Here is a 27703-nt window from a genome sequence, read left to right as displayed (position 1 = left end):
TACGTCTATGTCTACCAACAATATCGAAAAGCTGGTTCATAACACCAGCCCTGAATATAACACTCATCAAAATTCACGGCTTGGAAAAACTTTTATTTAGTTTGTGTGTCTTGCCTTATTTTCTCATTCCCCCGAACACCTGGATATTCACCGCATCAAGGAGTTAATGACAGTTCCGCATGTGGTACAGCTCCGGCTCTTACGTAGGCACTCTTCCTTTTTCAGCGCAGGCATCGCTTAGGCACCTAAAGCTGGGGCTTTGCGCTTAATGGTCCCTTCCACTAGGCGGCGGAAAGAGTCTTCAAGTTCACCGCGCATGCGCCAACTCTTTCTTTTCCGGCGGCGACCATGGCGGGCGAAGAGTGAGTAGCTTTTTCTTCCTCAGTGCAATCCGTTGCCATCCGCGACATTAAGAAAGCGTTTCCTGGGTTTTGTTTCTCAGCCTTCGCCGCTGAGGGCTCCGTATTCGGAAGAGGCTTTTGCTGAGCCTTGTTAGCTAGTGTTTTCTCGGGAGACGGAGGGGTTCATTCAGAGGGATGCGGCTGGGATGTGTCTCTCCCTATAGTAGTGGGGCGCGTTGCGAGGGGCTCATTTCTGGGGAATGAGCGGAGCTGTAGACGAGCGGGAAGGCCGCGACCGCCGTTGGCAGCTTCCAGACTCACTTGGCCGCCTCGCTTCATGCAGGCCGTGCTGGTCTGGTAGTTTGCGTGGCGCGGTTAGGCCTAGCTGTAGCCTTCCGGCACACGCGCCCAGCTCCGTTGGTTGAGGAAGGCCAGAAAATTCGGAAGCATTGGTTACTTGGGGATTTTTGAGCGCTTTTTCTTGCGTAAGGTAAAGGACCCCTGATGGTTAAGTCCAGTCGCAGACGGCTCAGGGGTTGCGGCGCTCATCTCGCTTTACAGGCCGAGGGAGACGGCGTTTGTCCGCATTTGTCTTGCAGAGTTTGCCCGAAAAAAAGGTTTTGACCCGCTGTTGCGATCCTTAGTCGTGATAACCATACATACGATTCTTGTATTGGAAGGGTTCCCGAGGGTCATCTAGTCCATCCCCCCTGCAAGGCAGGAATCTTTCTGCCCAACATGGGGCTCGAACCCATGGCCCTAAGATTACACTGGAATTATTTTTATAGAAACTTTTTTCCCAGGAGTGGGGTGCAAGTAGTTTTGCTTTTAAAATACCAGCATTACAATTTGGGATTTTAAGGTAATTTATAAATCTCCAAAAAACCACTCCAGCTTTGCAGGCCACTGGTTTGTTAAACATGTTTATAACTACCAGCCGTGGTAACAATGAGTTTCACATAGCTATATCTCAGGAAATCAAAACTGCTCGATATCTGGAAATTCAGGAAAGCAATAAACCTGTCTCTGGAGAGAAAAGTTTTAATAAAGTAATCTGGTTAATATGCAGTGTTCTATAGCTGCAATAGTTTTCTACTAACAAGTCTAAAAAGATATTGTATGGCTATTAGGTTGTTTCTTTTTGTGTGCAGTATGTATGAGAAGAAACATCCATATTCAGATGTATATGTCTTTTGCTTTCTAATGCAGAGCGAAGAAGAAGTTGCCTTCGGTTCCTGAGAGCCTTTTGAAAAAAAGGAAGGCTTTTGCTGATATGAAGGCCAAACGTCTGAAAAAGCTGTTGGTCCAAAAGAAGGTGAATATAACTTAACAGTCTTGTCCATATGCATGTTACTCAGAAATAAGCCCTATTGTGTTTAGTGGAGCATATGCAGGATTACATGCAGCTTTTATTAATGGAGTTGTGCTAGATGCAATTTGATGGAAGTGGCTTGTTTTGCCTTGATACTGTAACAATGTTCCATGTTGCATGTTAAGAGGAGATACCATTAAGCTGCAAAATTGGATTTTTGTGTGTGACAACTTAGGTAGTTGGCCTGTTAACTTTTTGTGGCTCTATAACATTAGTAGGCAGATTGATCTGCCTGCAAAAGGCTTGTAATATATGGATCAAAAATCTAGTTTTTTATATTCTCCACTGCTTAGTGTATATCTAGAAACAATATTGTCCTCATTCTGGCTTATTCTTTCCCATGAGCAGCCGCAGCTGGCACCAGAGCCACCTTTCCCTAACATATTCAACATCTTTCACATATATTAGTGAGATGGTTATCAGTGACCCTTTTCATTATAGAGATTATAAAGCTCTTAACCAAATGCCCTTTATCCATTCTCTTCTTGCATCTCATTGAAGGGGTTCCTTGCCTTAACCATTCAGTTACAAAACTCACCTCCCCCAGCCTTTGCTCTATCAAGGCTGGGACCTTGCTCCCCTCTTCTTTAAAAAAGAAAGGCAAGTAAGCATTCATTCCAAGCAAGCACCATCAAAACTATGTATGTGCATGTGTGCACCCAGCATTTCCAGCATAGGCTGATCACACAAAAAACAAACTATTTGATAACTATAGTGCTCCGCCCACCTTTGCACTATTACAGGTTAATAAAGGTAAGGGCCAGTGTGGAATTGTAGTTAGAGTGTCAGACTAGGACTTAAAGATCCAGGTTCAAATCCCTACTCAGTTATGAAGCTCACTAGGCTACTTTCAGTGAGGTTACATCAGAGCTTTCCAAACTGTGTCGCGACACATTAGTGTGTCGATTGCAGTCTGTAGGTTTGTTGTGCAAACGCTCTCTGCACTGGAAAGGGGTTAGTTTAACCCCTCTTTTGTTAGTAAAACTGAATTGCTGTGTCACGAAATGATGCATGTCTAAAAAGTGTGTCACCTACATGAAAAGTTTGGAAAGCTCTGGGTTGCATGATGAGGGTATCTGATGCAGATAACTGCTGAAGCTAAGCGGGTCTCGAGCTGGTCAGTGCCTGGATAAGAGACCACTTGGAAAAAACTTAAAATTCCATGATGGAAGAAAGCCATGATATAGACGTACTAAATAAATGAGGGAGAATGATGTATGTTGTCCTGATACCCTGAAGGAAGACAGAGATAAAGATGTGATAAATGTACATATATTTACTTATGAAATGTAATAAAATTCTCTACTGTTTTCAGTTGCGAATTGCTGAACGAAAATTAATCTATAAAAGGGCTGAGTTATACCACAAAGAGTACAGGCAGATGTACCGGCGCGAAATTCGCATGGCCCGCATGGCTCGCAAAGCTGGCAATTACTATGTACCTGCTGAACCCAAACTGGCATTTGTGATCAGGATCAGAGGGTAAGATGAAGAAATGTGTTGTGCTAACCCATAAATTAACAGCAGTTGATCTCACACCCACACTGTATATGTAAGGAACAAGACTTCCCCAAAGAATCCCGGGAACTGTAGTTTGTTAAGGGTGCTGGGGGTTGCAGCTGTTTGAGGGGTAATCCTTTTTATGACCTAAGCCTTTGCAGCAGCACTGTCCTTTATGAGATAATTCAAAAATAACTTGTGTTGAAGCCTCTTTATTCAGATTACCCTTAGTTAAAAACGGTTCTAAAGCTGTTCCATGAGGTTCCATGAAGTCCAGGTTTCAGAATAAATAAAATAGAAATATTTTAAATGTGTTTGGGGGAGGGGGTGATAGTGGTTTTTTTGTTCCAAATATTTGTGCTTTTATCCTGTATTTTTATCTTGTGAACAACCATGAAATCTTCGGATGAAGGGTGGTATATTAATTTAATACATGAATGATTAAGTATAAATAAATATAATTTTACTTAACATTCAAATTATACACGTTGGGCCTAATGCAGAGCAAGGCTTTCAGCCTTATATCAGTGTTAAAGCCTAATTGATTTCAGAGTGAAAGAGCATAACTTTTTGCTTTGCATTTTTAAGTAATATCCCACAAGTTTCAGTATAATGAGGAAAGCTCCACTGAGCACACTCGGACTTCATTTTGAGTTAAAAATGCATGAGTGCTTTGTTCTGCTTATGCTCTAGGTGTAATTTAGTCACTTAATTTATTTTGATTTCTCCCTGAAGGCCTTCAGGCTGTCTAAGAATTGGTGATTACTAATAAAATAAAATAACATAATAAAATAGTTAATTAATAGCATCCAAAGTAGCATTTAAAATAATGGTATTTAGCATATTTAGATCCCGGTGCTCAAAAGCTGCCAGTGTTCTGCCCCCCCAATACCTCGTTTGGGTTTAGTTTGCTACCAACAATAGTAGCTTTCTGTGAATATGAGCACAGCTGAGCCACAATGGCAGAGGAGTAGCGATAAAACAGATGGAAGAGTATGAAGAATAAACATGTCTTGACCTAAAAAATGAAGTGTAAGAAGAATAAACATGTCTTCGCCTGAAAAATGAAAGGTGGTACAGTTTGCTCCATGGAAATTCTGGGGTGGGTGGGGGGAATCATTTGTATAGGTTACTACCACAATGAAGGCTTCTTGCTTATCTTGGATTGCATAACAGTTGCCACTTTTTCTAAATGCTCCTTATTTTGAAGTGGGCAAGGACTGTGTTTTGGTAGGTTTTTTTAATCCTTTAGTGGACTGTTTTGTGTGGGGGGCAAAATTATCTTTAATACTATCCATTAAAAATAAATGTCATTGGTATGTTAATTATAATGTAAGTTCAGCTATCTGGAGTGTTACATGTTTTACTAATATGATGAAAGCTTTCATTGGAAGTAGCTGGTAGTTAAATCTGTACTGAAAAGAAACATGTTTTACTACACTTTTAGAATTAATGGCGTTAGTCCCAAGGTTCGCAAGGTACTGCAGCTTCTTCGCCTGCGTCAAATTTTCAATGGCACATTTGTGAAACTCAACAAAGCATCCATTAACATGCTGAGGATTGTTGAACCTTACATTGCATGGGGGTAAGTTGAATCTTAAATTTAGTGGTGTATATCGTTCCCTATATATGTTGCCTTCTGCTTGTCTGCGTTGGACGAAGTGGTCTCTACCTCTGCTCCAGAGCAGAAAGTTCTACTCTGCGCTGCAATCGCAGACTGAGCATTGCATCATACATATTTAGAAGGTTGAAGCATAATGAGGTTGGCAGCATTTTTAAAAATACACTGATCCATAGTGTAGCCCATGTACGACCAGCTAATGTCCCACAAGAGGTATTTCTTTGCAGTTTCACTTGTGTGGAATAATGCAACAAGTTTTCATGTGCATTTCATGTTACTATTTTGTATACCGTACAGAATGTGTAACAGAAATAAATGTACAGTAGACCCTTGGGTTACATTACTCTTGAGTAGCATAAACTTTGGGTTGTGAAAGCGACAAACCTGGAAGTATTTTTCCAGGTTTCACCGCATGTGCAGAAGTGGCTCCTCTGGATACAGATTTTTCTGAGTGTGCATGGCCCTCAGAACGAATTAAATTCATATCCAGAGGGTCCACTGTACCTTCTTCTGTTTACCAAAGTTATTTCATGCCTCTTTTCCCTCTTGTCACATTTTAGACTAAGCCTTTTTGGGCTGGAACTTTAGCTACTTTGTAACGTTTGGAATTGCAAAGTTTACTGCTAGTAATCATGTGAAAGGATTTTTGTTTGAGGAACTACCTTGGTTATCTTCTCCAAGTTGATACCATCAGACGAGTCTACTGCCATAATATCTTCATCTTTATAATACATAAGGGGCTAGATAGTTTTAGCTCTGGACTAATGTTTGGAGAAGTACAGCAATTCATGATAATACAGGTGTTGGCCCTTTCTGGCCTATGTTATCCAAAGGGCTATGGACTAGAGTATAGGTTGGTAAATGATACTTTTTCTTGCTGATGAAAACTTCCAGTGTAGCATTTCTATATAGGAAACCATACTCTAGTTCCTGCTGAACAACAAAATTCAGTGTGATTGTACAGTTAGAAGTATCACTCCTATTTGAGAAAGTGTTGTATTAAAATAGTGAATAATTCCTATGGTCCTGAAAGTGGTAGTAGTTCCCAGCAACAAATTCTGGGCCAAAAGATTTGCCTCCAGGGTACCTGTAGTAGCTCTACTCCAATATAAGCCTGCCTTTTAAAGATTCACACCGGATCTTCTGTGCATTCTAATGGTAGTAGAAGCATGGTTGGGACATCTTCTATCCCTTCTGCTGAGATTGCAGAAATCCCTGCCTCAATAAGCCCCCCCCCCCCCCCGAAAACCCACCATATGTCATTTATTGAAAACATTTTTGATCTGGCAAGCTTTTGATTTGCAGGGTTAAGTTATCTTAATGTGGTTATAGTAGACTTGTGTTGGATGCTTTTTCTCTACTTCATGCTTGTATTTTACTGACCTAAGTTTGTGTCAGATCTTTAATGTGCGTTTTCCAATTATGAAGGGACGCGGGTGGCGCTGTGGGTTAAACCACAGAGCCTAGGGCTCGCTGATTAGAAGGTAGGCGGTTTGAATCCCTGCAACAGGGTGAGCTCCCATTGTTCGGTCCCTGCTCCTGCCCACCTAGCAGTTCGAAAGCACATCAAAATGCAAGTAGATAAATAGGTACCACTCCGGCGGGAAGGTAAACAGTGTTTCCGTGCGCTGCTCTGGTTTCGCCAGAAGCGGCCTAGTCATGCTGGCCACATGACCCAGAAGCTGTACGCCGGCTCCCTCGGCCAATAAAGCGAGATGAGCGCTGCAACCCCCGAGTTGTCCGCAACTGGACCTAATGGTCAGGGGTCCCTTTACCTTCACCTTCCAATTATAACTCTAACTTAAATATTGTACGTTGTGCTTTGTATTGTGATTGCAATAGAAGACGATGGTAGAAATTTAGTTAAAAAACACATAATATAAGCCATTATTTCTCCCCTTCCATCTCTGTCATAAATATGTTCCAAGCAGATTTCCTTCCTGCTTATGCTAAAAATGATTCCCCCCCAACCCCCTCCTCTTCCTTGTCCAATGCAATATTCCACTGTGTGCCAGAAGTTGTCCATGCTAATTTTCATTCCTTGTGAGAGTAGTTATGTTCCCAGCATTCAAACCCAAAAGCTTATGTCTGGATACAGCTACTTAATTTTAGAAATTAGTTGGCTGTGGTAAATACAGATGTGTACTGAATGGACAAACAGCAAGGTGTTGAGGACACAATATTGCCAGTGAACTCATGCATTTGGCATACACATTTTTATATTTTTAACTTAGAAATTCAAGCAGCTGATTTTCATTATGTTACTAACTTAGCAGTGCTGTTGTCATGTCTTATCTTTTGTTCCAGTTACCCCAACTTGAAATCTGTGCATGAGTTGATCTACAAGCGTGGTTATGGGAAGATCAACAAGCAGCGCATTGCTTTGACAGATAACTCTCTCATCAAAAGATGCCTGGGTAAGTAAGCTTATGACAACTTGTACTGGATTATTTTAGTGTATCGCTACATCTGCAAGCTTATTGCATTCTTGTATCGTCTGAGACAAGTATTCTTTGCAATCCTGCTGGCCAACTTGAGCATAACATTTTGCATTTACATAGAAAGTATTTCACTGATGTTCTGTTAGAACTTTTCTCTAACAGTGTGCCAGTATTATGCCATTTTTGCAAGATGGAGTAATGAGGCAGTGGCTTGCTGAAGGCTATCTAGTTTGTGAGCTGAGATTTGAACCTAACACATTCTGGTTTTTATGTCTAGCCACAACATTACACTATACCAGCTCTTGCCTAATAAGATTGTGGTTTAGCGTTAGAAGTCAACATCAAAATAGAAAAAAGTTTAACTTAATGTCAAACAAATACAAGTAGACTCTTCAGAGTGCCACTATCAAGTTATACTATTTGAGTGACGGACATTTTGGCTTTACAGTAGTGACAAAATGTGCCCATTCTGTTGGACGTGCAGTGTATAGTGCTATACATTTCCCATGTCCCAGTTCCTTTTTGGTTGCGATGCTCTCATTTGGGTGACTTGGCAAATTGCATTCTCTCAGCTACCCGCAGGGTGATTGCAACAATCAATGAATGGGAAGGCACTTTGTACTCTGAACCTTTTCTAACTCTACTTTCAGGAAAACACGGCATCATTTGCATGGAGGATCTGATCCATGAAATCTACACTGTTGGCAAAAACTTCAAAGCAGCAAACAACTTTCTCTGGCCATTCAAGCTGTCTTCTCCACGGGGTGGAATGAAGAAGAAAACCATTCACTTTGTAGAAGGTGGTGATGCAGGAAACAGGGAAGACCAGATTAACCGGCTCATAAGGAGGATGAATTAATGGTATGCTGGGCTGGAGAACACTAAAATACAAACTTGTAGTGAGGGTTTCCTTCACACATCCTAAGTTTTTCAAGGGTGTGTACAGAAAATAACATTGGTTTGTTTGTTTTTGTACACATATCCACCTTGCACAAGGGATATAGGCTTCTGGTTGTAGAATATTTTTTTCATGTGGAATCATGGAGTCTTGGGAATTCATTGACAAAGTTAAGCAGATCTTGTCATGGCATCACATGTTAATTGTATTGCTTCCTAAAGGAGCTCCTTATACCTTTACGGATTAGAGGTGGTGAATCCAGTCTTAGCTTGCAAAGGCACTTCTCTCTCAGCCACAATACCATAGCTATGACATCTTAAGGTTCCTTCCTGTTTTGTGCACACTAAGACTTTCTAGGGATGAAACCCTGCCAGAGGTGGAAGTGCCTTTGTAAATCAAGTAAGAGGGCTTTCCTTGCCCTTCTCCTAGCTAGGAAATGCAATGGCATCTCAGTCCAACATTGCAAAGATCAGCAGAAGATGGGGGAGGAACTTGTGCATGTGAGTACAGGATAAAGTAGTATATTGCGATACAACGATGGCAAAATTCTACAACAAACTAAACTGTTTAGACCAAACTGCCCCAATGTGCAGGATTAGAAATACAATAAAGCTATACAATCTTTAACTTGATTTTCTGGAACATCTGACATTTTAAAGTTCTTTAGGGGTGGGGTTTGTAGGGGGAAATGTAAGCAAATGTGGGTGTGGATGGCAGTTTGTCTAGCTGTAGAATTGCAGTTTTGTTACTTCCCTTTGTATTCGGAACTCATTGTTATGTTAAGCCATATAAGCTGCTTATTCAGAGAACAAATTATGCCCCCATTGCTCTATTTGTGCTATTTTAAATCATTTGGGTGGTTGGTTAAGATGGACTTTAGACTGCACTTTAGGTTATGCACTGCTTGTGTGTTTTAGAGTAATAATTAATTACTGTAGTATACCGAGTTGGCTATAGGAAATTATGGGAAACACATATTTTACTATTTTTAGTCACCACAGGCAGCCAGATAAATAGCTTTTTGGTTGAAAGTGATTTTTGTGTGCACATAAAGGCAAGTAAAACACTGAAATGTGCGCTGTTAGCCTAACTTGAAATTCTCAGAAAAATATTCACCAATTGAAACGTTTCTAATCTTAGTTTGTCTTCTCTTCTAGGGGCCTAGGAGATGACATCTCTATGCATTGTTAATAAAAAAAAATCTTCTGTGGAATTGTGCTGTTCTTCCTTTCTCTGAAATTGACTGGCAGTCAGAGTACTTCTGCAATCCTTTTAATTCTAGGTAGCCACAAACAGTAAGTTATGAATGTTATTGAGAAATCTAAGCTATGGTTAACCTACACAAGCCGGTCTTGAGTAGTTTGCTCAAAGATCCTGTTAGCTGAAGGTCTGTCTGACAACAAGGTATTAATGACCTTGCCAGTCAGAAGACTATGCAGATGCTTGGTTCAGAAAAGGAGCTATGATGATCACCCTTGTCCTCTTCAGATAGAGCATGAAATGGGCCCTGGGAAAGAGAGGTGCTGGTGGAAATCCACACAGCAGCTTGTGGTGTCAGCACCTGCTATTAAAAAAATTGTTTAGAAAGCTGATGTGAGTTTTAATCTGCCTTTAGTCAGTTATTTTAACATTTCAAATTACTGTTAATTCATTTTACTGATAAATTGTTTTTGTAAACTGCTTTGGGGTTTTGATTTTTTTTTTTTAAAGGAAACCTGTAAAGCAGTATATAAATTTGATGAAATAAATCACAGCCTATCCTGGGGATAGCAAAGGGCTAAGAAGTTAAGCAACCCAAACCTGGTAACGTGTTAACGGCAGGCAGGCTAACAGGATAAGTCAGACAGCATTTTCTTTCAATAACAAAAGGACTCTTGCTTCGTTGGAGGTTTTTAGACAGAGGTTGGGTGTTTGTCATTGACATAAGCTTTAGCTGAGATTCCTGCATTAGAGGGGATTGGGCAAGATGATCCTCAGGGTTCCCTTCCAACTCTGACTTTTCTATCACTATTTCGGGGGAGGGGAGGCTGACCTGCTACTGCATCTACAGCATTAGATGCAGTTCAAAAACTTTACAATGGCAATATAATTACAAACATAAAAAAGCTTTATTAATCACCTATTTTCTCTTAATTGTGAGGTTTGTATTCACAAACATACTATTTGTGAAAGAATTAGATAGACGTGAACAAGAAAATAGTAACTTTACATGATTTCAAAGGAGCCTGTTCCTTTCCTGGTACGTTGTTTACATCATCTGTCTCTTGGCCTTCCTGAGTCTTCTTGTTCTCTCTTGATGTATGGTTTCACATTCCAATGCAGCCAGTTGAGAAAGCCGCTGGAGGAACTGAGGAGGAGCTCCAGTGACAGGGTCTGTGAAACGGTAACCTAGAAGAAAAAACGAAACTCCCCTTGATTAGTAGTTTGTACAAAGTATAATGTGCCCCTCTTATGGAAGTACTTAAAACAGAATTATACAAAATACATCAAAAACCAGTGAAAGGGAATAAAATCACCCCATTCCTTAAAATAGAAACAAGTTGTAATGGTTATCTGAGAGATTGTCAAAGGTAGTAAAAAGGGGTACATAGTGTTCATAAACCTGGCCCATTATGCATTAGTCTGACCATGCTTTTTAGAGAGGCCTATGATTTTATATAGGTTCATAAAAAAATCAATTTGAAGTACAGATACCTAGGATTTTAAAAAAACTATAAACAGATTCCCATTTCTCCTGCTATATTAGCATTTTATGTTATCCATTTAGTTTATTATTTTCCTAAGCAATCTTTTGAGCAAGGTATGCATTAAACTAGAAAAATTACATTTGTGACCATAAAAATGCAGTATGACCCAATGTATTTTCATTCCAAAACAACTCTAGAATAAATCTAGAATAACTCTAGTAGCTTGTATCAGTAATTGCCTTTTGTTAATTAGCTGAATTAAGCCTTTGAAACATTTTACAAACACGACTAGAAATGCTGTCCCTTAGGTACATAAACAAAGCCTTCAATAAACATTTTTATAACAGCAACAATATTCAAAATGCAAGAAAGTTCACATAGTAAAGCAGTGAGAAAATGAGTTTGCCTAGGAAATTAAATATATTAGGTACTATACATTACCAGGCTTGAATTTGGATCCTTCTGGAAATGAAATTAGGCTGGAACACCGATTATACTTCTTCAACCTACAAACATTTGCACAAGAACATACTATTAATAGAATGTTATATTTATGGACTATGGCAATCAAGGTGACTTGCAGTGGTGTAATTTCCCAGCAGTGTGCTGAGATGAAAAAACATGCTGATCAATGCCATATAAGTATTCCTACATCAAAATGTATTTCTTTAGGAATCTCCATCCAGATTCCTAGTAGTACTCAACAAGTATCAAAACCTTTGTACTGAAAGGACTAATATGCATGGGGATTTAGGTAAATATTAACAGGGCAGACCTATAAATGAATACTAAGAAATAGGGTTCATAGAGTTGAATTGAGCGGCTATAGGACAGCAAGCATTGCTGGGAAATAAAACTTGCATAGGAACTGCTTCTGAATCGGACTGTTACAATAGTCATAACATTTTCCTCCAGCAGAGAAAAGTATTGACTCAGTAACTCCACCAGCTCAAGTAGGCCAATACTGCAACTTTACACAAGCCTTTGCTACATGGGAGAGCTCTCCTTCCTCATTGTGGTTCTGCCTAGCTTCAGGAAGCGAGATGACACCAGCTCTGCTTATTCTAAATCTCTTGGTTTTTTTTACCTTCCCCTGCCCCTTTGTGGGTGTACAGTGGTACCTCGGGTTAAGTACTTAATTTGTTCCGGAGGTCCGTTCTTAACATGAAACTGTTCTTAACCTGAAGCACCACTTTAGCTAATGGGGCCTCCTGCTGCAGCCGCACCGCCAGAGCACGATTTCTGTTCTCCTCCTGAAGCAAAGTTCTTAACCCGAGGTACTATTTCTGGGTTAGCAGAGTCTGTAACCCGAGGTACCACTGTACATATGAGCCTTTGGCAAGGGGGTGATGTTTCCCAGCATCACAACAAAAGATAACCCTTGGCTGAGTCCAGAGACTATCAAGGGGATGGGCCAGGCTAAAATGTGGAAGCTGCTTAACTATCCGGTGCCCAGTTCAATCCCACCCACAATATAGCAAGTGTCTTGGAACTGCCCCAGGTCTAAGTGAGTTTTGATCCTTGCCTCTCCACTTCCTGTGTCCCCCAGTAAGGTCCCAAGACATGGTGAAGGGCACATCATGCAGTGACCTTGCTGAAGGCAAGCAGGTGGACTAGTCTGCCAAACACACCATTTCGGGACAGTTAAAGGTGGTTAAAATAAATATTCACTTTATTTTCATGAATTTGATCAAGTCATGTTTCCCTCTTTCGCTATTACGTTGTTTCAGGAATAAACATTTAGAAAACAGTCTGGTAAAGAGACAGAATTAAATATATAAATTCAAGTAACTCCCAACATTGTTTTTCATGAAAGACCTGGTCCACTCATACTGCCTTACCTTACAGCACCTAATTCTCCAGCTCCACCATGCATACCGGATGTCTTCAGAGGGCCTGGTTTCCAAGTAAACGACCCTCTTTTATAAGCATCCCCCATGGCTGTATCTCCCCTGCAGGAAAAGAAAACAAAGCAGTATCTCAGACAGCAATAGGTTTTACAGTAAAACCATCCTGGCACCACTTATTTTTCACATAGTGCTGTGAGGGTGTTTTTATGGCCCAAGGTTCACAAAGAGCATATCACCAGCACACCATGTTCTTTACCAGTGTCAAGTCATTTTAAGACACAATCTTAAAGACATGGGAGAGGAAATCAAAGGTGGCAATTTCACCCAGTGCCCTGCTGGGCTGTCACTGGCAAGGAGAAAGTAAGGATGAAGCAGCTCTCCACCCTTTACAGGTTTGCTGCCATAGTTTTCTCCCTAGTGTAGGGTCCATGTTGCAGGTCTGGGTATGTCTCCTTCACTGCATCTACTTTTAATAATACTCCTTTTGAGGCCTACCAGTAGAGCTCTGACATCAGTAGTGTCTGCTGCAGTGGGGAGTGGGCAGCAGATCCGCCTCTCGGAGGCCTTGCCTCTCCTTTGACCCTAAGGGAAGGAGCTCTGAGGCTGACTAAAGCCTAGTCGAACATGCTAACATTCACCCTTCAGAAACATAATTCTGAATCCAAACTATAAAGAGTAAAATTAACTTGCCTGCTTTTGTAGCAGCTTTCAATAAAGTATTGTGATGAAGTACACGGAAGCACAAAAGGTGGTAAACCGGGGTCATCATTACTGTAACAGCTAAAATCAAAAGAAGAAGGTATCTAACTATATAATATTAAATGGTTAGACGTTGTGTTAAACGTTAAAAAATATTTTTTAACATATTTTATCCCAAATAAATGGGATTGGTCAACAGATACAGGGATATACATAATTGGGTAGAAATAAAACAGGGCTCTTTGTCATATATTTCTCTCTGACCTCTAACTCATAACACTACGTTGACTAGTCCGTGAAACCTTATGGCATACATATATTGATTTAAAGTGCCTTGTGGCCCTGTAGTTTTTGCTACAACAGACTAACTTGTCTGCACTTCTGGGAATTGCCTTAAACGATCCTGCCCCAACCCCAGCTGCAATATGCCACAAGCTATGAGAAAAACATGAACAGTACATTCATCCACTCCCGTTTCTACTAAAAATTGTTTTTTAATGTATAGCTGAGTGGTAAGACACATACAGAACTTCCGGGGCCAAATTAAACGTGTGCTTATTAAATACATGCTTGCTGTTTGGCTTTCTACTACTGGCTCTGGGGCAATTTACACTAAAAGAAACATGTAGGGGAGAAGAGCAAAAACCTATCCTCTATTCACTTTAGGAAACTTGTGGTTGCTGTCATTTCTCCAGTTCATTCAATTGTAGAGTTAGTGAGAAGCCTCTCAGTTACATACCACATTAAACAATGAAACATTGTAAACTACCATTAATGAAGTTGAGACTTTATTTTTGGGAAGTAAACACTACCCTGTACAGGCATAAGCATTGTCTAAAAAACAAAACCATAAAGCAGTAAGCCTATGGCACAGATGAGTACTTGATCACTTAAAAATACTGAGGTTTTTGCTGTTTCCCACTGGCCATATTCAGACATCACCCTATACCACAGTTTAGTGTGGTCAGAACAAACTGGTCTCCTCTTCCAAACAGCTATGAGGTAGAATGTGGAACATTTCATTTCCATTTTTGCTTGCCTACAGCTTGTTTCCTTGTTGCAACTGACAAAACATAGCTTGTTTGAAACAAGCCAATGTGAAACTAATAAGCTTGAGGCAAGATGGTGACTGAATGGCAAGTGATTCCCTTTGCTCTAAACAAAAAACAAAGCCAGTCTGGGTATGAAGTACCCAATAATAATCTTCCCCCTTTCTCTGAACAGGTGATCACTGATGATCACAAGCAACAGCTTTAACCATCTGACTGGCTATATGCCTACTTGCCAATGTCTGAATTGGGGCTCACACAACATTTGGAAGTAATAGAATTTCCACTATATCATGACGATTTATACAAGTCACTATATCATGACCTGTTCATATTTTAGAAGTGTACATCTTCAATCCATTTGACTTTAAATGCAGAAATGGAGCTAAAATTCCATCTTCTATTGCTATTTTTAAAATAAATTTGTACATGAATTTTTATGAGATGTGCTTATTAGAAATTCCTCAGCTTGAAGTCTGCCTCTGAATTATACCTGTGCAGTGCACTTTGAATATGTGAAACATCTATACACTTCATACAATAATAGAGTTTATAATGGTATACCTGTCTGGAAATAAATGAGCAGCACCTTGTGTCTTCTGTGCAACAGGAGAGGGATTTGGTATTGCCTGAGCAAGACTTGGCATTGCAGCATTTTCATCAGAGTCTCTCAAGCCATATGCAGATGTATATTCTGCTTAAGAGAAATAATTCAAAGCAGCATACATGGAACGTCAGGCCAAAACTAGCTAGAGCTACAGTCTTACACTTGCTTAGAAGTTTGCTGCACTGAAGTCAATGGGAGACTTCTGAAGAGACATGTCTGGGCACAGGAAACTGGTCTGGTCCTTGTGAGGTTACCAAGTCAGAAGGAGCAGTTCCCTTATAGTGAGCTTATGTTCTCAGCCACCTATAGAGTCAGGAATCGTCAAGAGCGGAAATGCCTTCTTCTAAATATACTGTGTGTGCACACACTTAGACTAAACTAACTATATAACATCTATTCATCATGTCAAATCCACAGCTGAAACTTACTCCAGTATCTAAAACATGCACATTCTGTTCCTTACGCTGAGCCACTACCTGGAACACAATGCATCGCAGGGGGATTGCAGATAACAGCACTATTTTATGCATGCCTACTTTGAAATAAGTTCCACCAAGTTCAGTGGGGCTTACGGTACTCCCAGGTAAGAGGATCAAGTTGCAGCAATCCTAAGAACCCCTGAATGGCAGTCAAAGCTGGAATAATGCCATCGCTAACCCCCCCCCCCAAAAAAACCTACTGTTTTAGAACAAAATCAAACTGTCGTTGACTACCTTAACATTTATTTACAAACGAATGTTTATATATCTCCCTTTAGCAATCCTTTTGTGCCATTTACAAAAGCATGCTAATACACAACATATTAAAAACAGCAATATATTAAAAAGCCTGGGAAAGTAAAAAGTCTTTGCTTGCACTGAAAAGATAGTAATATGCTGGTATCAGGTAAGCTTCCCTTGGGAAAGAACAAACGGGGTACCACAACCAGAAGAGGCCTTCACTCTGGCCACCACACACCTTACCTCAAATGGAGAGAGCTCCAGAAGAGAGCTTCTGAAGACTCTCACTACATAGGCAGATTGATATGGAAGGTGGTGTTCCTTCAGGTACCAAGTCACATAAGGACTTCAGAAGTACTTTGAATTGCATGTGGAAAATGGACTAGTGAAGTTCTTCAGGTATTGGCGTAATACTTCTAAAATGATCAGTTACAGTTAGCAGCCTAACCACCGTACTGTGAGCCATTTGCAGTTTCTGAACCATTTTAAAAGGCAGCTCCATGCACAAAACATTGTATTATTCAATCCTAGATGTTACCTGGAATGAATAACTATGGCCAGGTTATTTCTGTCTAGGAGAAGCCGCAGCTGGTGCACCAGCCTATGCTGCGGACAGGCACTTCTTGCCACAGAGCTTCCAAGGCCTCCAAGTAGAATGTTTGATCTAGGAGTACCCCCAAAATGTGTACTCAGTCCAAGAAGCTAATGAGGTGGCCTCCACATGTTGTTATGCTAAAGTTTCCATCAGTCCGAGTCAGCAGGTCAGTGATCATAGGAGCTGTGGTTCAACTACATCTTCGGTACCACGTTAGCTACCTCTAGGGTGAATGTAACCCCATCCAGAACAAGTTGAACACTATCTCCCTGAACAGACAAAACACCTACTCACAGAACCTCTGTCTTGATGGGATTGAGTTTGCTTATTAACCCACATTCAGCCCATTATAGATTCCAGGCACCTCCTCAGCACTTCTACTCCCTCACCTGAAACTGATAAAACGAGACACACAGAAAGTGCTGGGTGTCATCAGTACACTGATGGCCTTTATCCAAAAGTGTGATTTAGTTATGAAAAAGTATGGAGCAAGACAAAACACTATGAAACAGCAAAGAAGAAATTCTATGGGATCAAGCAGTAGTTCCCAACTATCACATTCTGGGAACAGCTTGAGAGGCAGAAGTGAACCAATCAGAACATCACTTCCATCTTCCAAACCAGGGTGCTCATCCAGAAGAATACTATTGTTAACGGTATCAAAAGTGGCTGAGAAGAACAGCAATATCTGGAGAGGGTGTGCAGTACAGCAGTTTAAAGGACAATTCTTGTTCTTTTGAACTCAGTGGGCAAATGTCTATTGATTTTAAGGAGTGGAAGATAACTCTCAACAACAAAAAGTGCAAGGAAAAACTACATAGGTACCTTCCCAGACAACCAGTTTGTTAACTTTTGATTTTGATTTGTTTGTGGGGATGTTGTATGTATTTAAATCAAGCAATTGTTATCCCCTGTCAGTGTATTTCCCATCACTTTTCTTATTGCAAAGGAATTTGTTTGTTGTACACAACTATGAAATCCACTATAATTGCTCAACCTAAATTTGCCAGTAGTCAGTGGATTCCAGTCCACAAACTAATGACAATTTGGAAGCAGCCAGAAATAGGGATTAGGTTGATCTTTATGGCAATTCCAACACTAAAAAATCTTGGTAAGTTTCCTTTTTATGAAATGTAGCCTAGGATAACTATCAAATGACAACCTTAAACATCTTACCTTGTTTTATCCTTTTTGTCTTTATCACTGCATGTTTCCAACTATTCTCGAAAAGATGACCCCCGAATGATTTTCCGGAGACTTTTTTATCCAGGAATCTTTGTTCAGATTTTAGGATTGGCAATTTTTGTTCCTTTGGTGTCTGAGAAATGACAGGTCTGCTGTTTCAAACATCATAGTGAACACCAGAGGGGATACAAAAGCAAAAATAATAAATGCTTTTCACATGTTGTCTGGTACAGACATTTCTCAAGTAATAAGTGGGTCACCAAGGATTGCTATGTTTCAAACAAGCACTCAGTTGGCCTTCCCTTGAAGCTGATGGAAACTAGTCCAAAATGTTGGGGAAGACTGCCCTACATGATTACTCCTCAGAAGGACCTCTCTCCATGGCCAACTCACTCCTTCTTCAGAACTGTGCTACAAACTGTTTTCAATCAAATATTGTAACATTTAGCTACCTCTTTCCTTATCAAGTTATTTGTGAGAAACTACTCAATTTCAGCCATGGAATATTGGAGTGCTACAGAGAAAAGAGAAATGTTCTAGGGTGCACACTGAGCACAAGGCATTGTTCAGACATGTACAGCCTCACTATTACCCAGTATGATCTCTAGTGCATCTTTAGGCATACTCCAAATCAACAGCATGCATTTTACAGGGCTATCAACAGGGATGGACAAACTATTTCAGGAAAGTTTGCATTGATCTTCTCAGTGAGAAAACCAGACAGATTGCCAAAGAAAGTTCAAAATGCATCGTCATAAAGAAAAGGATCCTATGCATACTAGAGGCATACGTCCCTTTACTTTTAAAAAGTGCCTGTTTTGATAACTGCTACAGCTCTTATGAATCATTAAAATATGATGCTAAGCTGTCCTTATTGTAAATTCTTCTGTTGCAATTTAAATTGACAAGACCCTATCCCCTAAAATAGGAAATAACTCCAAATCTTTGGCAAAGAAAGTGCAGTACTCGTAGACATTTTAAAATATCAATAAACCCCCAAGGGTCTCAACAACTGGGACTAAAGAAGTTGAATAGAACAAGAAGTTGAATAGAACAAGGGAATATTTGGCTCTAAACTATAGAATCGAAAGTATTCCTGTGAACCACCATTAGGCAATTTCAGCATCATGACTACATATAAGTCTGCTGTTCAGGTGGCAGATGCAGTAAGCAACAGCAGCCTCTCAGTTACAAAGAGATTAACAATGCAATCTTCTACATGTCTACTTTGGAGCAGGTCTCACTTAGTTCAGTGGGGCTTACTCCCAGAATAATACATTGATATAAGATTACAGACTTAACCACTCATCTCCATTAATGGGAGTGAGGAATGAGGAGTTAGGAGTTATGGAACGATGCTAAGTTAAGGTAGATCAGCACTAGCACTTAGCTAAAAACCAACCTCTCTTGAAATCAAGTTAGGTTGGGCTTTCGTATTTTAAAAACACTGTGTTTCATATTTCAGAACCCTAATTTTAGACCACTGGGCAAAGTTAAATAAATACTTACCATTCAGGGATGCACGAGATTTCTGGCAGCTTACCATTAGGAGCTTGTGAACCTGTAATATGCAAAGTCCATTCAGATTCAGTTACTCTATTTTCATACCAAAAGTTAAAGTAACATTACAGTTAAATATACTTGCATCAAAAACAGTAAATATTTTACCAGTAATGGTAAATTTTGCTTTAGACAGCACACTCCCCCATTTTAACGATGCACTACAACATATTATTCAAACCAAAATTTGGTCAGAACACCGATTTAAAGGAGTGTGATTGGGATATAATATCTATTAACAAGACACGTAAGGAATTTTTATAGCTTATTTTGTCAGTTTATAAACCATCTTTCAATAAGAGGGTTCTCAGGCTGGCATACAAGCAATACAATCAATCATAGAAGCTACATCAAAAACCTCTAAGATCAAGCAGAAAACACTAAAACTAAAAAATTTGCTGCAATTTCGGGTGCCAAAAAGACATCAAAATTGGAACCTGTTACACTTCTTGAGAGAGAATATTACACATCAGAGGTACAACTGGGACAGCTCTATATCCATTTATCACCAGCCACACACGACTTAAGCCTTTATAGCAAGGTTGGGGAAGTGGATCTAGCCAGGAGGTGAGTTCACCCACCTATCAATCACCTGACACCACAGTGATGTCAGATGACCCATTTTTGGCACATGCCCACAAAGCATCAACAACCAATCAGCTGCACTGGGCTTTGCAGGTGTGGATGATCAGCAGTGCCTGCAAACTTCTTTTTGGCTCAAGTGCACATATACCTGCTCTGCACCTGGTGTCATCATACAAGATGTTAGGTGTAAGGCAGGTGGGTATGGAGAGGCCTAGCATACCCAATTAAGCCTGTAGACCAAAGATTCCCCACAGAAAGGTAACAATCTACACTTTGAATTGTGCTTGGAAAGAGATCTAATGCAGCTATGTAAGCACAGGTGAGAAGCTGGCCCCAATTAACTGGTCACATTGTATTTTGTACTCACTGAAGTTTCTGGGAAATTTTTAAAAAATGAACCCTATGTACAATGCATCAAAAGGCATAGATTTCAAAGTTTGTTAGAAAAAAATTTATAGCACATTTCTGATGGTCTCTTTTCACATGAACTACGATAAATGAAATTTACAGCCCACTGCTCTTTCCAGCCTAGCAGTTGACTTACTCTAGCAAATCTAAATCAAATAAATTATCCCCAAATCATCTCTCAAACCTACAAGTTTCTCAAGCCCACACTCTCTCCACCACCTCAGAACAAACACACCACACAAAACCATACAAATGTTAATCTGGACCACCATACAATCTTGGGGGAATTACCCTTATGACTCCTCATTGAAAACAAACTGCCTTCCCATCAGGCTAATTCTTATTCCCACTGCTCTATTTTACCACTGCTCACTTTTGTTTCCTCAAGTCCTCAGAACTGTTAGGCATCTTTTACTTTTGGAGTGGAAGCCCCCACGGCTTTGTTTGAGTCAGGTGCCATTCCTGCAACCTGTTTTTCAACACAATATACCTCGGAACGATGTGCAAACCCCCACTGCAGGGTGAGAAGTGTTTCAAGTCATGTGCAGAGTGCCCTTCCCTATCAGTCCCCACGTGATAGGGGAGTCGTTTCAGGCAGGGTTGAGCCCCAACATGCCTCTTCTCTTCAATACCCAGCATTTGCAAAATGCTTTAGGCTCGAATCCTACCTCAATGGGACACATCGCCCTGTTAAGAGAGCGCCCGGGGAGCTTCACCTTAATCCCTCACAACAACCTCGGAAGGTAGACCAATTGGGTCGCCATACTGCACGCACGCCAAGCAGGGAGAGTGGCCCACCAGCGCCTTCTGCAGCGTCCCTTCGTTTTAGGGGAAGAGGTGGGGGGGACTTGCAGCAGTTCCCCTCTGCCCCCCCCAGAACAGCCCCCCACCCCCAGCACTCACACGCACCCTGCTGTTCCAAGTGGATGCGCTGCTGGCTCCTGCTCATAGCGGCCCTTCCACCACCACCGCGCTCGCTCGGGGAAAAGACGAAGGAGGCTCAACGGCGGCCGAAGATTCGGCCCCCTCGCCTCTGTAGGACGGGAGGAGGCTGAGGCCCCTCATGGCCCTCCGCTTCAGCCGGCGCGCGAGACCCCAACGGCCGCATTTCTGCCCCGCCGACCTCGGCTACTGGAGCGCCGGCCCGGCGCGGGCGGGCGGGCGGGCGAGCAGGCCTGCCGCTGGTTGCTAGGCAACGGAGGGAGCCGCAATAAAGAGGCGAGGCCTGGCCTTCACGGGGCGGCGGCGAGGGCGCTCTCTGGGCCTTGAAGCTGAAGGGAAGCCGCAGCTGAGGCGGCCCGTCGAGTGCCTTCTCTTCCCCGCTGCGAGGAGGGTTCCCTCGGCTTCCGACAACTGTTTCTGCAAGGCGAACTGTTTCTGTTCAGCAGGCGAAGCCATCTGCTGCTGCCCTCTTTTGTTTTGGAAAAAGCCTCCCCTGTTGAGTTTCTGCCATGTGCAATCAGAAAGGCTGATAGGGAGAGGCAGCATCCGCCATGGCCAAGGCCCGGAATGGGAGCTGCATTTGGTCTTGTTACGGCAAAATCCCAAACTTCATGGGCATCGCAAAGTCTTAAAAGAGTTTCATCGTAGTCCATGTTGACTCAGATGGAATTGCCCTTGGACCCAGAATGTGGCGGTTCTCACCTTTAATGCTAGGTATTAGGAACAATGGTGAAGGCACACTATTCCCATAGCCACACCCTTTCTAAGACTATATAACCAAGAGTAAGGTTTTGGATTAATAGCGCACAGCTTAATTTTTCCTCACACGCCTCTTCTGTTTGGCTCAAGGTCTAGTCCGATGCCTTGTGGATTCAAATACATGCTCACTATTTTTGTGGCATGTTGCTTAATCATTGTGAAGTAACTTTGGAGCTTTTCAAAATAAAAGTGACAGTTTAACCCTTAGTCATGCATGCTAATGTAATCTGCTTCTGCTGCTGCTTGGTTTATTTGGTGGGATTCTCTCTGAGTAAACTGGCATGCAGAGGATTCGCAAAGAGCACTCCAGGAGATGATTTCATTGTCAAATAAGTCAATAATAAATTACTACTACTACTACACCACATAATTGCTGGTACTTCAGCAACTGTGTGGATTCCCAGGTTGTTCACAGCTTATTTCAAAGTGTTTGAGTTGGTTGATTTTTCATCCAAGCACCAAGAGAAGGTTAGGGTAGGAGTTCTGGAATGATAAGGATTCCATCAATAGGAAAGGAGAACAACTGCAGGAACAGCAAAGGCCCTGTTTACTCAGTGCTGCCCTGTCCACACACCCTAAGTGGTAATGTCAGTGTGAGGTTCTAATCTGTTTTACTACGAGTGGGAGAAGTTAATCCGTAGAAGTTATTTTATAATGTTAAAAGGGACTGTCCTTTATTTCAGACAACACCATGGAACCATTGCAACGCTAAAGTTATGCAATGCTATAGATTCCATGAAGCAAATAAAGTAAGTTCCATGATTTCCTTTTAAAAATAATGTTGTGACAATTCTAGCACGAACTAGGACAAAAAAAGGTCACAACATCAGCTGCTGAATGAAACAGTCATAAGGATTTCAAAAGCACAAATCATTCCTTCAAAAGTGGTGTACATCTAAATCTCAGTTTATACATTTAGCACATTCACGCAGTAAAGGTCTTTCTGAACTGTGCCACTTCATGTTGCAGGTGGGAGTAAATGTATGTTAAACCACTTTCCCATCAGAAAAATATACCACCAGTGAAAACAGCATAAAGGGGAGAGAATATCTTATTTCTATTTCAAATAAATTCCTAGCTGCTTCTTTGGCACAAGACTAAGCAAGGACAGACTGATGAATACTGACAAAAATCATGACACTGCTGTCTTGTCAAAAACTGGTTTGTGTCCTTTCATAGGAAACACAGGATTCCACACCCTCCCTCTGCATAATTCTGCAATTCAAGGTAAAATGTGCCACAACCAGAAATTTACCATCTGGCTGTCTTGATATTCATGGTTGCTTTTCTTTGTAGGATTAGCCACATAGCCCAGTTGCCCCACAGTCAATATTCTGGAACTTGTGTGCATAAAATTCGCCATATCGTGAATACTGAAAATATTTATGTGCACTAAAAGCTATGCATTTGTGTATGTGTGACTGGAGGCATGAGCTTGAAAAGCCACGCCACAAACACAAAAGCATACCCCTTCAGCCAAGAGGTGAAAAGATGAGAGAATAGGACGGCAAATTTGATACACTGTCTGAAATACAACAGGTTCATTGATGACAACCACCTCTGTGGAGAGGAGACACAGCATACTAGATTCTCAGTTACATAACGGGTGACACTCTAGAATCCTGGCTCAGTAAAGCAGAAACAAACAGTACAAGAAGTCTACATAGATGGGGATTTTGTCCAAAGCATTGGCACTTAAAGGTTCAACTAAGGTTAATGGAAGAGGAAAGGTAAGAAAGATGTCAAAAATAGGGATGCTGGGTACAGAAATGCAAATACAGAATTGCCAACAATCACACCATGCTTTTACATCTTGTGGTCAAGCTGTGGACAAAGCAGCAGTCTGTGTACAGTATTTTTGCAACTGTTTATGAAATGATGAGCAAAGTGTTTGTAAAAGTAAGACATTTTTGCAGAAATAGACCACCCTCAGATTACCGGTCATTCTGTATGTCTGCTTTTCTCTACAAAGTATATCTATATTTAACACCCTACCTTTCCTGTCTTGCTTACCTAGTCTCATTAATTTCTAGCTCTCACTCTCTAGCTTCTGCCTGCTTCTAGCTCAGCTGTCTCACACACTGGCTTTTGTCTTTCTCTCTACCACCCATTTGCTCTCTGGCATACAGCAACCCACTTTGTTATAATAAGGAACATACTTAGATGGTAACTATGGCCATTCTCTCACAAAGGGACTTGCCTGACCATTCAACAGTGGAACAAATCCATTAGATTTTAACCCTTGCTGGATCCAGGATTCCAGGAATTACAAGGGACTTGGGTATCATGCAGGCTAAACCCCCAAACTCACAACAGTATTATATAAACAGATATAAAGACAGAAAACTAGAAATAGCAGGCTCAAATCCTAAGGGTCAGTGAAAGCCTGAAAAAAGATGTATATACATCTCTGAAGCAACTAATGGATGATGTTTTGTGTATGACAAAGGGAAGGGGTGTTCCAGAGTACAGGGACAATACACAATTAATATAATTGTAGAGTTGGAAGGGACCCTGAGGATAATCTAGTCAGTTGCCTGTACCTCCAGTGACAAGGATGAATGTAGGAGGACTACAAGCTATTGGTGGTGACCCTGCCACTGGTGGGTCCATCCCGCCAAACAGGATTCCTTTTAAGTCCTTGTCACCAGAAACCTGATGATGACATCAGGCAGAGGTGTCTGCTGACAAACTGCTGAGTCAAACTGGCTGGCCTCTCTAGGAGCCAAACTCTCCTGCAAACGTACCACAGGTAGAGGACAAGGCGGCAGCAGATGTTAAGGAACACCTTTCACTGTCTACCCGGGTAAATGGTCCTCTCTTCTTTCCACTCTCCTGCTGGGTGTGCACGTGTGTGCTAGCATCCAGAGCCCAATACATTTTCTTTTACTAACTTGCTTCTTGCTTATATGTTTGACCTTTGACTGTTTCTTAAAATTTGCTGATCTATGCAATGTTTGATTTGTCTTCTGCAGGGTTCTCACATTGCAAACCTTCAGTTCCTGGTTTCATAAATTACAATAACAAAATTGCCAAAAATAGAAGCCATTATAAGTCTTTTTTCTCCCTTAACTTTTGTTTTTCATTAAATCAGTTAAATCTGTTGTCAAAGCAACAAAAAGACCAACCTGGCTTATTAGTTCCTTTTATATTGCACAGAAGAGAAATAAAATGCGAGCAAATGTTGCATTTCCCATGGATTTATAGATAAATTTAACATATCAAAATGAGAAAAGGTCAATAAAACCAGTTTCTTATTTGTTAAAAAGGGGGTGGGGATTGCTTGGGCATTTTATAAGGCCATCGGGACCTGAACCTAACACCTCTAGAAGGCCCAAGTATGTAAAAAAGGCAACACCTAATGGAACTTTAAACTCAGCTATGTCTAATTGACTGGAGATAAGTCAAACATTGCTACACTAGGGTAGATATTTATATTTCTAATTGAAAACAGGTGCAAAATAGGATACATTCTATGCCAGTGTTACCAACACAAAGCAGTGAGAGGAGTTGCCATTGTAACAGTACACAACCTTGTAACAGCTATCTGACCACAAACACCAGTGTGGCTGCATTTTGTTTGCTTGCTTGCTTGCTTTGGGGGCAGTTCCCAGAATAGCAAGAGGTATATATTTGTTTTAAAAGCTAGAGGCTGGAGGTCAGGGATGCAGAACCTCAGGCCTGGAGGCCAAATGCAGCCTCCTGGGCCTTTCTATTTGGCCTTTGGGACTAAAACAGGTTGTGCCTCCCCATTAGTTTCCATAGCTTTGGATTCAACACAGAGAGGAAGTCAAACCTCTCTGTGCCTCTGTTGCTTCCAGCATCAATCATACACGGACGAGCTCTGCAATTGTCCTAACTTCAGGATGATGTCACTTCCAGCCAGGTGACAGGGTGGAGAGAATGCATCATGCCTCAGTTGTCTCCATCACAACATGGCCCATTAGGATGCTAACAGAGGCACTTACCTGGGTCAGCTATGGAACTGGTTTGATTGGTTCAGCAATCAGATTTCTAACCTCACAGATACAGAATCACAGGTTTGGAAGGGACCCACAGATATTATCCAGACTACCTCTCCAACCCTATAGCAATGCTTCCCTGGTGTCTGGCCACTTTGGTGTCATTGATTGCATGACTTTTATTTGGAGGTCCAGCAGATATGATACACCTATTTTGACCCAGCGACACTTCTCAGCAGAATTTGAATCACATCCCCTGCCAGATTTTCAGAGAACTGGACTAAAGAGTGAGAGTGCAGGAGTTGTGGGCATGGGTGCTGTTCATGATGACATGCTCTGATCTCTCGTCCCTCCTGTTTCCACTCCCATACTGAGTAATACCCAGAAATCACAAGGAGTCTTCACAGCCAGTGCATGGAAGAGGCAGTGGGACCATGTCTCCAGCTTCCAATCATTGACCTCCATGAAGTAAATGGGGAGGGCGATTCTGCACCCACATACAGCTGTAGGCTGTATGCTCCCCTTACTTTGTGGTTCTATCTACATCCCCCTTGAACTATACTTTAAGAAGTTTGTTGTTTGACTTCTGGATATTTTAAATCACCTTTCAGGAGTGGCTGAGCTCCTCTGAAATCAGAGTCCCATTGGTTTGCTTGTTGCCAGAGTGCCAAGATCCAATGAAGCCAAAATAAGGGTCAAAAGTTGCTAACAATTGGCCAGCATCCCTGGAAAGTTTTATAGAGTATGCCTGATTAAATAATGCATTAAGCCTGGGCTTGAATTCTTTCCCTACTTATGAACACAGCAATGTCTGATTTCATTTTTTTTTTTTTTTACTTTTCATGTGCTTCTATGGAAAAGCTCCATGAGCAGAATGACAGACTGAAATCAAAAAAGAAAGAAAAATAACAACTCAAAATTTGTGTAATTCCAGACAGATTTGTGTCATTCTGGTTTCTTACTACACTTATGATAGGTTTTATCTTTACATTCAGTAAGAAACTGTTAGACATGTTTTGACATTTTGTTATATAGAACGGCTGTTGGAATTGTATGTGTTAACCACTAGGTGGGGCAATGAAACAAACCTAAATAGACCCTTCAACATCAGATTGTGTGCAGCAGCTTGAATCTTTACATGTGCTTCTCCCATTTGAATTTATCTTTTTAAAAATATTGTAGGCATTTGCAGTACACTATAACCCCTTTCGGGTTGCTATAGAGAAAGTCAACTGCTGTTATTAGAACAGCTTCTAAGCCTACTGTGCATATTTAAATGGTTAACTAAATTAAATAAAATGCCCCTGCCTAATGGTGTTAGCTAAGTAAGTACATTTTCTATGCCAATACACAAGAGACACCTGTAATAGGTTGCATATGTATCTGTACTCTTTCCAGTTGGTAGCACCATTGCTGCCATTAATGCTGTTTCAGCAAATACTGAAAACAGCTGTTTACCAAGGCCTTTGCTAGCTACTTATGTCAGCCATTTGTCATAACTGTTTATTTGTACTGTCTGTTCATGCTGCTGGATTAATATTATGGTTGCTGTTGTATTTTTAATGGATTTTATTCTAAACCTTGAGCTGTTTTCATAATAAATGACACATACATATTTTAATAAATAAAGAATCCTACTCCTTTGTGGAGCACAAAATAGCAAGGAGCCATGCAGACAAGCAAATATCTATACAAGAAAGTGGAAAGGGGCAACGGACAGTAAGGCCCTCTCAGTATATATCAGCACCCTTTCTACTTGTGATTCCTGGCATTCGGAGGCATTCTGCCTCAAATGGTGGAGGTAGAACATAGCCATGAATCTGTTTGATCCTCTAAGCCAGGCATGGCCAAACTTGGCCCTCCAGCTGTTTTGGGACTACAATTCCCATCATCCCTGACCACTGGTCTTGTTAGCTAGGGATG

The 27703-nt window shown here is 41.1% G+C and overlaps 2 protein-coding genes and 2 long non-coding RNA genes across 8 annotated transcripts; 2 read left to right on the top strand and 2 right to left on the bottom strand.

Annotated features, from left to right (window-relative positions):
- The first annotated feature begins 233 nt into the window (after positions 1–233).
- Positions 234–19927, top strand: RPL7 (ribosomal protein L7). 2 transcript variants are annotated; one of them, XM_083623455.1, is made up of 7 exons: positions 234–362; positions 1551–1656; positions 3029–3195; positions 4661–4798; positions 7142–7251; positions 7926–8136; positions 19917–19927. In XM_083623455.1, exons 1-6 carry the CDS (start codon positions 349–351, stop codon positions 8132–8134), a joined length of 744 nt encoding a protein of 247 aa, XP_083479581.1. In that variant the 5' UTR covers positions 234–348; the 3' UTR covers positions 8135–8136; positions 19917–19927. The 2 variants fall into 2 exon arrangements, with proteins under 2 accessions (XP_083479581.1, XP_083479580.1); XM_083623454.1 differs by lacking the exon at positions 19917–19927 and adding an exon at positions 9331–9386.
- LOC310766801 (uncharacterized protein C8orf89) lies at positions 10263–21299 on the bottom strand. 2 transcript variants are annotated; one of them, XM_083623446.1, is made up of 8 exons: positions 21027–21299; positions 19074–19125; positions 17556–17716; positions 15023–15152; positions 13401–13490; positions 12702–12812; positions 11302–11366; positions 10263–10561 (listed from the first exon to the last, which is right to left on the bottom strand). In XM_083623446.1, exons 1-8 carry the CDS (start codon positions 21064–21066, stop codon positions 10422–10424), a joined length of 789 nt encoding a protein of 262 aa, XP_083479572.1. In that variant the 5' UTR covers positions 21067–21299; the 3' UTR covers positions 10263–10421. The 2 variants fall into 2 exon arrangements, with proteins under 2 accessions (XP_083479572.1, XP_083479571.1); XM_083623445.1 differs by having other exon boundaries at positions 15023–15155; positions 21027–21295.
- LOC310766845 lies at positions 21242–27417 on the top strand. 3 transcript variants are annotated; one of them, XR_014550448.1, is made up of 4 exons: positions 21242–21335; positions 22502–22567; positions 22998–23045; positions 26642–27417. It is a non-coding gene; the product is annotated as an uncharacterized lncRNA (long non-coding RNA). The 3 variants fall into 3 exon arrangements; XR_014550449.1 differs by lacking the exon at positions 21242–21335 and adding an exon at positions 21342–21788; XR_014550450.1 differs by lacking the exon at positions 21242–21335 and adding an exon at positions 21342–21483 and having other exon boundaries at positions 26642–27416.
- LOC310766859 lies at positions 25003–26644 on the bottom strand. The gene is made up of 2 exons (XR_014550469.1): positions 25652–26644; positions 25003–25614 (listed from the first exon to the last, which is right to left on the bottom strand). It is a non-coding gene; the product is annotated as an uncharacterized lncRNA (long non-coding RNA).
- Positions 27418–27703: the final 286 nt, after the last annotated feature.

The sequence above is a fragment of the Podarcis filfolensis genome (genome assembly GCF_964270895.1).
Source record: "Podarcis filfolensis genome assembly, chromosome: 7".
NCBI classification, from domain to species: Eukaryota; Metazoa; Chordata; class Lepidosauria; order Squamata; family Lacertidae; genus Podarcis; species Podarcis filfolensis.
This window is presented reverse-complemented; position numbering and strand designations above follow the sequence as displayed.